Here is a 12,417-nt window from a genome sequence, read left to right as displayed (position 1 = left end):
TACTGTGGAATGTTTCGTAGAGTTCAAGAAAAGAAGAAGGTCCATTGGATTTGACAACATGGAGTTATTTACTTACTGACTTTTGATATGAAAGTTACAGTAGAATGGTGAGGATGAGAGCCAAATTAATATAGTCTTAAGAATAAATATTTTCACCCCCTGCTGTCTAAAATCACAAACAAGGAGCATAAGAAATAGATTCCCAGTATCTCCATTTTTATGGAGTCCTGACCTCTTCCTGAAGCCTCATACTCATTTCTCCAGCTCCCTACTGAATAATTTCTACCTAGATGTCAAACTTAACATATCCAAAATCGAATTCTTAATTTCCTCCTGTCAAACTTGCTCCTCCTTTTTTTTTTCTACATCATCTTTCTTCTTCTGGTTGCTCCTTACCGTGACATACAAGGCCCAACTTTATCTGGCTTATGGTACCTCTGACGCTGTCTCCTGTAGGGTTCCCCTCCCTGTTCATTGTGTTTCATCACGTAGATCTCCTTTGTGTTCCTCAGACACAGCAAGCATATTCCTACTCTAGAGCATTTAGAATTACTGCTCCCTCTGCCTGGAAAACTTTAGCTAGTCACATGGCTTTCTCCTTCTCTTCACTCAGGTCTCCTTATATATCACATTGTCAAAGAGGCCTTCTTTAGTCACTCTACTAGGCCTAGAAAATTATCCAATGAGTTTGACTTTATGGAAACTTATATTGAGAGGGACTTTGATGTCTTTCAAAGTGTGGGAAGGCCTCAGACGCTCAGGGAAAATTCTAAATGACAAGGTAATAATAACTCCAGAAAAAAAAGAATGCACAGCCAAGGAAATGTAATTACAGTAAGTAGCATGTCTCAGCAGTGAGTAATACTTATATCATTCCTAATAATAAAAACAGTGAATTTAATAAAACGTTGAGATACAAATATTTTGGAAGGATATAGGGCGAGAAAGAGAGATGTAAATAAGCCATACCACCTTAAGTTAATGAAAAATAGTGCTAAAATCAGTGACTCAAAAGATAAAAGCCCCCTAAATTCAGTACCAATGTGTAGCAATATAAAGGGCAGAAAAACACTTTAAATAATACTATAGGAATGTGGTCAGCTGTAGACTGTGGGAAATTAGTCTCAAACAGCCTTGTTGCTTCAACAAATAGATTTCAAAGGATCGAGGATGGGAAGGAAGGGTTGAGGAGGTCAGAAGGATTTTGGACCAAGCTTTATGTCCATTTGTTTGTGGTTCTTACTTTGAAACCCAGAGGTATTGTTTTTCTTAGCAATGATCAGCTATTTTGCTTCAAGAGCAGAGAATGCAGAAAGTTTAGGTCAACCAAGATTAAGATTTAGCCAGAGGAGTATGTGTGTAGGGGGAAACGAGTGTAGGGAGGTTGTGGATATTTGCAAGAAAGTGATGATGATGGAACACAAAGCTAAGCTGGATGGAAAGGGAAGTGATCCCAAGAGGTACTTGATAAATAGTGGAAAAAATAGTAGGATTAATTAGTTTAAACTCAAAATTGTGAAATTACTGCAAGGAGTTTCTGGAGTAATTGAGGTGGAAAGCTAGGAGGTGGTGGTCTAAGTGTGGTAAGCTTCAAATCAAAATTACCAAGAATCTACAGTTGCTGCTGACAGGATCTAAAGTGTGACATTGAAAATAGATGATTTAAGTTATAGGAAGGAAAACATCATTGGTAGCAAGGATGGAAAGGACTGATCAGCCATTTCCTTACAATAAATTAGAATCCTTTAAAAAAATTGCATATCTATTGCAAAATTGTCCTCTGGATTACTGTGTAGTAATTTATACTCCCATGTATATTGCATGGGAGTTTACAAAGAAGCTGTTTTAAAACTTAAATTTCAATTTATGTGCCATACAATTTGCCCTTTGATCGTGTTTTGGTGGAGTCAGGCAAAACTTAAGCAAATTTTGTAATGTAGTGAAAACATTTTGTATACTGAATCATGGATTCATTCATGACTATGAGACAGGTGTTCTGATCTTTTATAATGGTCTAGGAGGTGGGAGGGGAGTTTACAAAATAGTACAAGGATTTGTTTGATCACTTTAATTCCTATAAAGCCAGTGAATGGCTTGTGTATGAACTCACTCAAAGAATTTCCTTTCCTAGGACACGTCTTAAGGACGAATGCATTTTTTGACAGTTTTCAGGCAAAGGGGAGGCAATACATGTATATGAAAATTAGTAAGGTCAGGCACAGCAGCACACGCCTATATTGGCTGGGCACAGTGGCTCACACCGGTAATCCCAACACTTTGGGAGGCTGAGGCTGGAGGATCACCTGAGGTCAGGAGTTTGAGACCAGCCTGGCCAACATGGCAAAACTTCTTCTCTACTGAAAATACAAAAATTAGCTGGGCATGGTGGTGTGCGTCTGTAATCCCAGCCATTCGGGGAGGCTGAGGCAAGAGAATCGCTTGAACCTGGGAGGCAGAGGTTGCAGTGAGCTGAGATTGCACCATTGCACTCCAGCCTGGGCAACAGGGTGAGACACCATCTCAAAAACTAAAAAAAAAAAAGGAAGTGAATTGGTATTTGGGGGTATAAGTGGACTGTATACTTCTGGTACCTCTGAGTTTCATATCTGTTCAAAAAATTAAATTTTGTTTTTATGATATTCTATAGGTTATGGAAATTATAGATGGAAATTTTAATATTTATTTATTTATTTATTTTTTGAGATGGGGTCTCGCCCTGTTGCCCAGGCTGGAGTGCAGTTGGTGCGATCTCAGCTTACTGCAACCTCCACATCCCAGGTTCAAGCAATTCTCCTGCCCCAGCCTCCCAAGTAGCTAAGATTACAGGCACCCACCACCACGCATGGCTAATTTTTGTGTATTTAGTAGAGGCGGGGTTTCACCATGTTGGCCAGGCTGATTTCAAACTCTTGACCTCAAGTGATCCAACTGCCCTGGCCTCCGGAGTGCTGGGATTGTAGGAGTGAGCCACCATGCCTGGCAGAGTATTTTCTGATGTTGACTTTGTAGCTTTTAAAATGACTTTTGGTTATTAAATAAAACTAAACATTTAGCATCTTAGAATGGAACTGAAGTAAAAATGTAATGACCGAAATAACATTGTACATTCAAATCACTTTTTTTTTTTATTAGGTATTATGACTCTGTCCGCCTTTGATCAAATGAAGACTGCCTCCAATATAGGTGGATTTAATGCAGCAATTAAAAATAGTCCACCTGCCATGTCTCAGTATATCACTGTAGGGTCCAATCCATTTACTGGCTTCTTCTATGCTTTAGAGGTATGAGTTTTATCAATGATCATGAGTAAGGCTGCTCTTGATTTTACAATTTGTCTACAAATTGGATATGGTAACTTGATTAGCCTTAGGAGATTAAGCAGTTTACATTTCTAAATTTCAATTGAAACTAAAATTAATCTCAACTAGCTTTCCTCTAAATTCTTTAGATTAACTGAAAAGGTACTACCATCGGTATAAAAGGAAATTCTTTGTTTCTGAAGCCCTGAGTTCTTTGATAGCTGAGATGTCTTTAAATATTGGTGCAATAGTCAGGAGCTCAGGCTTGTTAATGATGCCAGCCCACTAGGGATTTGAGTAAATGAGGAATTGTAAAGACAGAACAAGCTGCCAACTATACTTGTCGTAAGTGGTGAAAATTGCTTCCTAAAATAGTGGAAAGTTGAGTGTTAGATTTGGCAGCTCTTGTTTCTCACTTAAAAAGCATGCTTCTCAGAATTGTCCAAAATATCTTTTTACTTTTATAAAAATGTGTGTGTGTATATGTGTGTGCATATATATATATATGTTTAAAGAGAGAAAGGAGCCAGTTATGTGTAGATGTGAAATCCATAGTCCAGCTAGAATAATGTAATCTTAATGTCCTAGTTTAAAATTTATTTGAATGAAATTACAATTTAAAGAGAGAAATTCTAATGGTAAAATAGACTAATTGTGATTTTATTTTTAAACTATAGAGTTAAAACTTTTTCTCATATTGCGCCTAAAATAAACTTTTTACTGTACTCTGAAAGAAGCTGAGTTGCTAGTCCAGCCTTTACAACTTTTCAAAGCATTTTAAAGTAAGCTTTATTTAGAAAGTATGTTTGTTTCTTTGTAAGCTACTAAGTTTTCTCTTTCAAATGTTTTGTTTTTCAGGGAAGCACACAACCATTATTATCCCATGTTGCACTAGCAGTTGCAAGTAAACTCACTTCTGCTTTATTTAATGCTGCCAGGTAATTACTTAACAATTAAAATAACAAATATCTCATTAGTATCTAGCTTGCTTTTAACTTATATTTTGATAGTTTGCACTTTAAAACCCTGGAAGCTCAGTTTTATATTCTAAGTTTTCTTTCTTTTCAGTGGTTGGCTTGGTTGGAAAAGTAAGCACGAAGAAGAAGCTGTCCAAAAGCAAAAGCCGAAGGTTGAGCCAGCTACCCCATTAGCTGTAAGGCAAGTCTGTCATGCTTCCCAAATTTTAGTCCTTTTAGAAAGGTACTGTTAAATGTGTGGTCTTTCCGTGTGCTTGGTTGATGTGTTGATCTTGTCTTTGGAACTTCTGAAAGCCATTGCAGTGGAATTTCTTTTCCCACTAGAATGTAAAACTCCATGTGAAGAGTGATTCTTACCTGTTTTGTTCACAGCTTTATCCCTGTTGTATACTAGGTATTCAAGATGTATTTCTTGAGTGTGCTTTTTAACAAATAAACTTAGCTTAGTTGTAGGAGAATTAATTTAGTGATAGCTGTTGAATTTCTTTTAAAAGTTTAGATAGTTTGTTACTAAGTTGTATAAACTTTAAAAGTGCTTAGTGATTTCTTTTAAAAAAAAGTCATCCTAGTGGATTGCGGTGGCTCACGCCTGTAATCCTAGCACTTTGGGAGGCCTAGGTGGGCGGATCACTTGAGGTCAGGAGTTTGACACCAGCCTGCTCAACATGGTGAAACCTTGTCTCTACTAAAAATACAAAAATTAGTCAAGCATGATGGCATGTGCCTGTAATCCCAGCTACTCTGGAGGCTGAGGCAGGAGAATTGCTCAAACCTGGGAGGCAGAGGTTGCAGTGAGCCAAGATTGCACTGTTGCACTCCAGCCTGGGGGACAAGAGCGAAAAACTCCATCTCAAAAAAAAAAAGTAAAAGCAGGAGTCCTGTATTCAGGCACTCTTTAGACAGACTCCTGGCCTGTGCTTCCTTGTTTACTTCAGTAGTGCTTTAGAATGTGTTAGTATATTGGTGAGTTTTTTTTGGTGGAGGGAGCATGATTTTTGTTGCTTTTTTTTTCATTATTATTTTTTAGATAGAAGCATGTTTTCTAATGTTTGGTTTTGTTTTAAAATCATTTTTTATTACCTAATAGAAAGTACCACCATGAAAGGAAATAGAACACCTCCTCTTTATGGATGTTCTTCACCTAAGAAGAGCCAACTAATTATTAAAATTTATCGAAGTATAGCTTCTAAGTTTTTTTTCATCTTTTTAAAAAATACATTGTAACATATCACATTTCCTAATATCAAGAGTCAATAAATTAGTCACATGGCCCTGTGCGTCTCTAATAGATGTAACAAAGGTTGGGCACCTTTGTTTCAAGGACTTTTCTCTAAGTGAGCTTTCCTAGTTCTCTTTTAGTACTTCTTTACTTTTATTTTACTCACAATTCTAATGAGGTTGATTATAGACCAACAGCAGTTTAGAGATAACTATTTAGAAAAAGGAAGGTTTTTGCTTCAGGCAGATTGGTGTCAGCAGGATGTCATATCTTGCAAAAAAGAGAAAGATTAAGAAGAAGAATTTAAAATAGACAAAAGATGCCTGTGTGGGAGCATATTCTAAAATTTAGTTGATGGTGAGGACATTGTTTTCTGTGACATGCCTTTTAATCAAATATAGTTATACTTTATATTCTCTAAAGATATAGGGTTGTGGGTATCTATTGAAAACCTACATAGGACTGTGGTTTTATTTCTTTTACGTATTTTATATTACAAATGTCAGTTGTGATTAATAAATTAACTATTAATCCAGGTAAAATTCATATTTCTTTATATAAAAACAGATTCAGCCTATTTCATTTATGCATTTCGTTATTCTGTTATATGTTTCTGAACTGGAATGTGATTCGAGCATTTTATTTTCTTTTAAATATCAGATTTGGACTTCCAGATTCTAGACGCCATGGTGAAAGCATATGTCTGTCTCCATGTAACACACTGGCAGCAGTAACAGATGATTTCGGCAGAGTTATTTTATTGGATGTAGCTAGAGGAATTGCAATACGCATGTGGAAAGGTACTTCTTACAAAAATCCAGAAAAACAATTAATTCACTTTTTACCCCAATAGTTGAGCAATGTTATCATCCTTCAGCTTCTGATTGATAACTCTGTTTAATTCTTTATGTTTACATTTTCTTTTTTTGACATGAACTCAGATCAGCAACCACTTGATCCAGTAGTCAGTTGATACATCTTTTAGGTTTGATCACCTCATAGCCATATTTAACCTTTACCTTTTGCACTTTCTTTCAATTCTCACTGTTATTGTCCATTTCTGAGTTCAGTTTCTTGCCCCTGCTACATTTATTCACCTTCACAAAGCCATTCTTGAGCCAAATGTTCTCCCCAAATCTATAATGCCAAGTCTTTCAGATTTAAGATAGCAAAACCCATCTTCACTGACTTGACTTTTATATCCATATGCTTGGGTCAATCCACCTGGTGTGTCAATAAGTATGTCACTTAGGAGTTTCCTTCAGCTATTAGTAACAGACCCGAGTAACAGACCACAGTATCTTCAGGAACCCAGTCTTCTTCCTTGTAGCTTCCCCACTCAAGGTTCTCATAGACAGCCCTCTTATCTGCATTCCGGGAAGGAAGCAGAAAGGAAGAAGGCTTCTCCTGACAACTGAGTCAATCTACTTTGAAGATATTCCCCGAAGTCCCTTCAACCATTATCTACATTAGCCAGGACTTAGTGACATGGCCTCATCTAACTATAAGGGAGACTTGAAAATATCTTTTAACTAGGCACATTGTGAATAATATCTCCCTGACTAAGAAAGAAGGGATGATTACATTATTTAGAATCATCTGGAATAGTAACATGTCAGCATAGACCACAATTTATGGTGCAATCTTGTCTATCCTGTAAAATGTGAGGAATAATGGATTGAGGTCCTTCAATTACTCTGGACCAGATTGAAGCCACTATCATCTTCTTGCCAAAGAACTCCTGCAGTGATAGACAGAGGCAGTCTTTACCTACTACATGTCTCAGTATCTGTAGAAATAGTTTTAATACTGCAGATACATCATTTCTCCTTGGTGTTTGTCTTCTGAAACAATATCAAAAGTATGTTCTCAGCAAGACTTTTCTAAAATACGAAGACGAAGCTGTACTGACTGCTCCAAATCCACTATGGCAGTCTTATTCCTTGCATCATTGCCTGTCTGCAGCTAGTACAGCCAGTTTTTCTTTCCATTGTGTCCTTGGAAAGAAGGATCAATTGCCTATGTGAGGGACCACCCTAAAATGGAAAATAGCATCAGCTACTTCTCCATGCAAGAGCTTCCTCCCATTGCCCTGTAACCCATATTTTCTATCTGCATGTCACCAAAAGGCTTGTGTGGGAAGGGAAGGGAATGAGAGCAGGAGGGGTAATCAGGTGGCTTCAATTATATCTATAATCTTTTCTCTCTTTTTTTTTTTTTAGAGAGTTTCGCTCTTGTTGCCCAGGCTGGAGTTCAATGGTGCGATCTGGGCTCACTGCAACCTCCACCTCCCGGGTTCAACTGATTCTCCTGCCTCAGCCTCCCAAGTAGCTGGGATTACAGGCATGCGCCGCCATGCCTAGCTAATTTTTTGTATTTAGTAGAGACAGGGTCTTACCATGTTGGTCAGGCTGGTCTCGAACTCCTGACCTCAGGTGATCCACCCGCCTCAGCTTCCCAAAGTGCTGGAATTACAGGCATGACCCACTGTGCCCAGCCAATATTTTCTTTTTAAAGAGAAAAAGTGATCAGAAGTAAATATAGCAAAATACTAAGATTTGAAAAGGCTGGGTGATAGACTGGTTATTATTTATTATCATTTTTTATTTAAGATATTCCATAATAAAAAATATACTTTTATAGCTTTTCTTACCCCACCCCCACCCCCACTATTCCAGAGTACTTCAGGAGGCTACTATGGAACCTAGATTAAGTAATTAACTTCCCTTTACCTCTGTCTCTAAGGGTACCGCGATGCACAAATTGGATGGATTCAAATTGTAGAGGACCTCCATGAAAGAGTGCCAGAAAAGGCAGATTTTTCCCCCTTTGGAAATTCTCAGGGTCCAAGTCGAGTAGCTCAATTCCTTGTGATCTATGCGCCAAGAAGGGGAATTTTAGAAGTGTGGAGCACACAGCAGGGACCTAGAGTAGGAGCTTTCAATGTGGGGAAGCACTGCAGGTAAGCTGCAAATGCTGGCATTGTGCTGGTTACAAAATGAAATATAGGAATGCTTTTATTAAAATAAAGCTTTTACTAAAGCTGCTTATTAGATTACAAGTTTGAGAATTATAATATTCTTTATTGTGGTTTTTCCTGTGAGTGCCTGGCATGTACTTAAGTATTTAATAACAAAAAAAATTAAAAATGCCATGATAGACTGCTGAATTAAAGTTAGCTTGTTGCTAATGTTTGTCTCTTATGCTGGGAAGGCTCAAAAGGAAAGGTTCCTTTTGCCCTAGTCATAAGTGAGGTGAATGCTTTGTTTGCCATTGAAACAGGGGCCTGATTGTGTTCATTTAATTTTTTAGAATCTTTCAACAAGGCAGAACTCTGCTGGTTGAGCCCTGCTTTACTTACGTATTTGCTATCAGTATTTAGTTGCCTTATTAATGCTCCTAAATTGATAATAATGTTGGGTTTCCTAGCTATAATAAAAGCACCTTTTGGCATTTCTCCTTGTTCTGATATTTTTACCATATTGGTATGTGATTTCTTTAGGCTGCTGTATCCTGGCTATAAAATAATGGGTTTAAATAATGTTACCAGTCAGAGTTGGCAGCCACAGACTTATCAAATCTGTCTGGTTGATCCAGTGTCTGGAAGTGTGAAAACAGTGAATGTTCCCTTCCATTTAGCACTGAGGTAAGGTGTGTCCAGTGTTGCTGATTGACGCTCCTCTGCTAACTTTTCCTAGTTCCTAGGTTTGTTGTACTCTTTTGTAGTTGCTATTTTGTTGTTTCCTTTGTCTTTAGACTGATATCTTTAAAGTTAAATAGGAAACATATAAAGGAAAAAAAAGTTGGAGTGTGTCAGAATTAGAAAGAAAATAATTTCACATTCTGTAATAATTTGTTATATTTATTGGTTTAGTGATAAGAAGAGTGAACGAGCCAAGGATATGCACCTAGTGAAGAAACTAGCAGCCTTACTGAAAACAAAATCTCCCAATCTTGGTAGGTATTCTCTCATACAAATAATAAAGCATATTGTTCTATCATCTTTTAAATCAATAAAATATTCTGAATGGAGCAATCAAAAGAATGCATGGATGAGCTTATTGGAATTGCTCTGTAAGGCTGAAGTGTGCCATCTAGAGGGTGTTATAATTCATAACAAGAAAACATCAATGTGAGAGAACCCAAAAATCCTTTAGACTCACTGATAGTACAGATATGTTCATTTTCTTTCAGAATAATGTTTCACTGTTATAAAAATTAAAATTTTACTTTATTTTTTTCTTTATAGATTTGGTTGAAACAGAAATAAAGGAATTAATTCTTGATATTAAATACCCTGCAACCAAAAAACAAGTAAGTGTATATAATACACGAACTTTCCTGCTAGTAGCTATAATACATCCTTCTTAAGAAAATCTTTATTTTCCTATTTCCCCCAAACATGAGAGGCTGAAGTCTTCTTTTCACATTTTTATTGTTTATCCCTTTCTATATTTTCAGGTAGAAGTTCCTGTTGTCTCTTTAAAAAAAAAAAAAAATTAATATTCATGCCTGTAACTGTAATACTAGCACTTTGGGAGGCCGAGGCAGGGGGATCATGAAGTCAGTAGTTCGAGACCAGCCTGGCCAACAAGGTGAAATCCCGTCTCTACTAAAAATACAAAAAAATTAGTTGGGTCAGTATTGGCGGGCGCCTGTAATCCCAGCTACTCAGGAGCTGAGGCAGGAGGATCGTTTGAACCTGGGAGGCGGAGGTTGCGGTGAGCTGAGATTGCACCATTGTACTCCAGGCTGGGCGACAGGGCGAGACTCTGTCTCAAAAAAAAAAAAAAAATTAATATTACCATACATCTGAGTGTGTTTTATATACACATACCTACACATCCCTACATTATATATATTATATATATAATATATATAAAATAGTAAATATGTGTGTATGACCACCTACCTTAGGAAATAAAATCTTACCAGGAACTCTAAAGAGCCCTGAGTGTCCCCCCTCAGTCCCATTCCCTTCTCCCATCCCTAAGGTAACCGTAATTTAGAATTTTGTGGTTCTTTCTTTTTCTTTGCTTTATAGTTACGTCATTCCTGTTTGGCTCCTTTGAAACCTGTTGATGCATTTCCTGCCTTTTCAAACTTTATATAAATGCAGTCATGCCCTATGTCTTCTGTGACTTTAGTTTTTCCTTCAGGATTATGTTTCTGTGTCATTCATATTGGTGTATGTAGTTATAGTTATAATTGATTCATTTACTACGCCACACAAATTCTGCTCACTGACTAGAATTTATTTACACTCCTGTCAGTGAACGGTTAGGTTGTTTCCAGATTTTTGACATTACAAATGATGCTATGCTTATCCATGTACATATTTCCTCATTCACATATGCAAGAGTCTCTCTGGCGTTTATACCTAAGAGAGGAATTGCTAGGGTGTGAGCTTCTTCAACTGTACTAGTTGATGGCAAATTGTTTCCCAAAATAGTTGTACTAATTTATATTCCCACCTGTTCTGTATAAGTCCCTGTTACTCCACAGCCTCAATATTCCATGGTATTGCCAGACCTTTACTTTTTGCGAGGTTCGTGGTTATAATATGGTCACCATTGGTGATTTCTTTTACTCCCACTCCTCCTATCCAAACCCCTCATAACGCTATTCAAGTCCTAACTCCACAAATTCTTACATAATGCTTCGATCCCCATGGATAACTCTGAACTCCTACTCTACTTTCAATCAAAACTGGATAGTTAATGACTACTTATTTTCTAATTATTTCATGTATGTTAATCATAGCTCCCCCGACTTTTTTTTCTTTAGGTCTTTTAAGCTCCTTCAAGTAGGAACCTTACCAAATACTTGATTTTTATAATTCACAGCATCTAAAATAATGCTACTGTGAAAATGTAAGAAAAAACTGTATCACAGGTTTTTTCTTTTCTCTTACACAGTCACTCGACACTTCTGCCACTAGATGTAGGGTTTTTTTTTTTTCCCACACACCAATCAATTTCTTTGGCAGATTCTCCAGCTAACACCAGCTGGTTATTCTCTAATTCAGTTCAATTCTGACACCATCTACCTGGAGATAGCATGAGATCATCACGACAGGTTAAGAGCTCAGTCCCACAAGACTTCTACCTACTTCAGGTACCAGTCACAAGTAGTCGGTTGTCAGCTATATTTCTGACTGACTAGCTATAAATTAGGGTTACTATGACCTCCTCTTTGCGGTTGATGAATTTGCTAGACCAGCTCACAGAACTCAGGGAAACATTTTACTTGAACGTTTACCCATTTATTATAAAGGATATTACAGAGGGTAGAGATCAACAGCCAAGTGGAAGAGATGCATAGAGTAAATCATATGGGAAGGGTTGCAGAGCTTCCATTCCCTCTCCTGGCAAGCCACTATTCAGGAACCTCTACATGTTCAGCTATCCAGAAGCTCTTCCAACCCTTGTCCTTTTGGGTGTTGATGGAAGCTTCATTATATAAGCATGATTGATTACATCACTGGCCATTGGTGATCAACTCAGTCTTCCAGCTCCTCTTGGCTCCCCAGAGGTCAGGGGTTGGGCTAAAAGTTTCAATCCTCAAATACATGGTTGGTTCCACTGGTAACCACCCCCTTATTCTGAAGCTCTCCAGGAGCCTGCCATGAGTGGCCTCATTAGAAAAAAAGAAGCTTCTATCACCCAGGAAATTACAGAGGTCTTAGAAGCTCCCCATCAGAAATGGGGGTCAAAGACCAAATATTAGAACAAAAGGTTCTCCTAGCACCTCTGTCTACAAAGGGATTAAGAGCTCTGACTGATGAACTAGGACAGAGACCAAACACTAGAACAAAAGAAACTCCTAGCACCCCCATTGTTCAAGAAATTATAGGAACTCTGTGTCAGGTACTGGGGCCATAGACCAATATGTATATTTCTTATTATTTTATAGCTACATA

General features: G+C 37.6%; 1 protein-coding gene across 3 annotated transcripts in view; it reads left to right on the top strand.

Moving 5' to 3' along the window:
* The window catches only part of RAB3GAP2 (RAB3 GTPase activating non-catalytic protein subunit 2), a 121,646-nt gene that overhangs the window by 69,779 nt on the left and 39,450 nt on the right, over positions 1 to 12,417 (top strand). For all 3 annotated transcript variants that reach the window (XM_063708243.1, XM_063708247.1, XM_063708250.1), the window contains exons 10-17: positions 3,133 to 3,281; positions 4,158 to 4,237; positions 4,368 to 4,457; positions 6,156 to 6,295; positions 8,241 to 8,457; positions 8,998 to 9,141; positions 9,370 to 9,452; positions 9,745 to 9,809. In XM_063708243.1, the coding sequence (XP_063564313.1) occupies positions 3,133 to 3,281; positions 4,158 to 4,237; positions 4,368 to 4,457; positions 6,156 to 6,295; positions 8,241 to 8,457; positions 8,998 to 9,141; positions 9,370 to 9,452; positions 9,745 to 9,809 (968 nt within the window). The remainder of the gene's footprint in view (positions 1 to 3,132; positions 3,282 to 4,157; positions 4,238 to 4,367; positions 4,458 to 6,155; positions 6,296 to 8,240; positions 8,458 to 8,997; positions 9,142 to 9,369; positions 9,453 to 9,744; positions 9,810 to 12,417) is intronic.

The sequence above is a fragment of the Gorilla gorilla genome, chromosome 1 (assembly GCF_029281585.2).
Source record: "Gorilla gorilla gorilla isolate KB3781 chromosome 1, NHGRI_mGorGor1-v2.1_pri, whole genome shotgun sequence".
Classification (NCBI taxonomy): Eukaryota; Metazoa; Chordata; class Mammalia; order Primates; family Hominidae; genus Gorilla; species Gorilla gorilla.
This window is presented reverse-complemented; position numbering and strand designations above follow the sequence as displayed.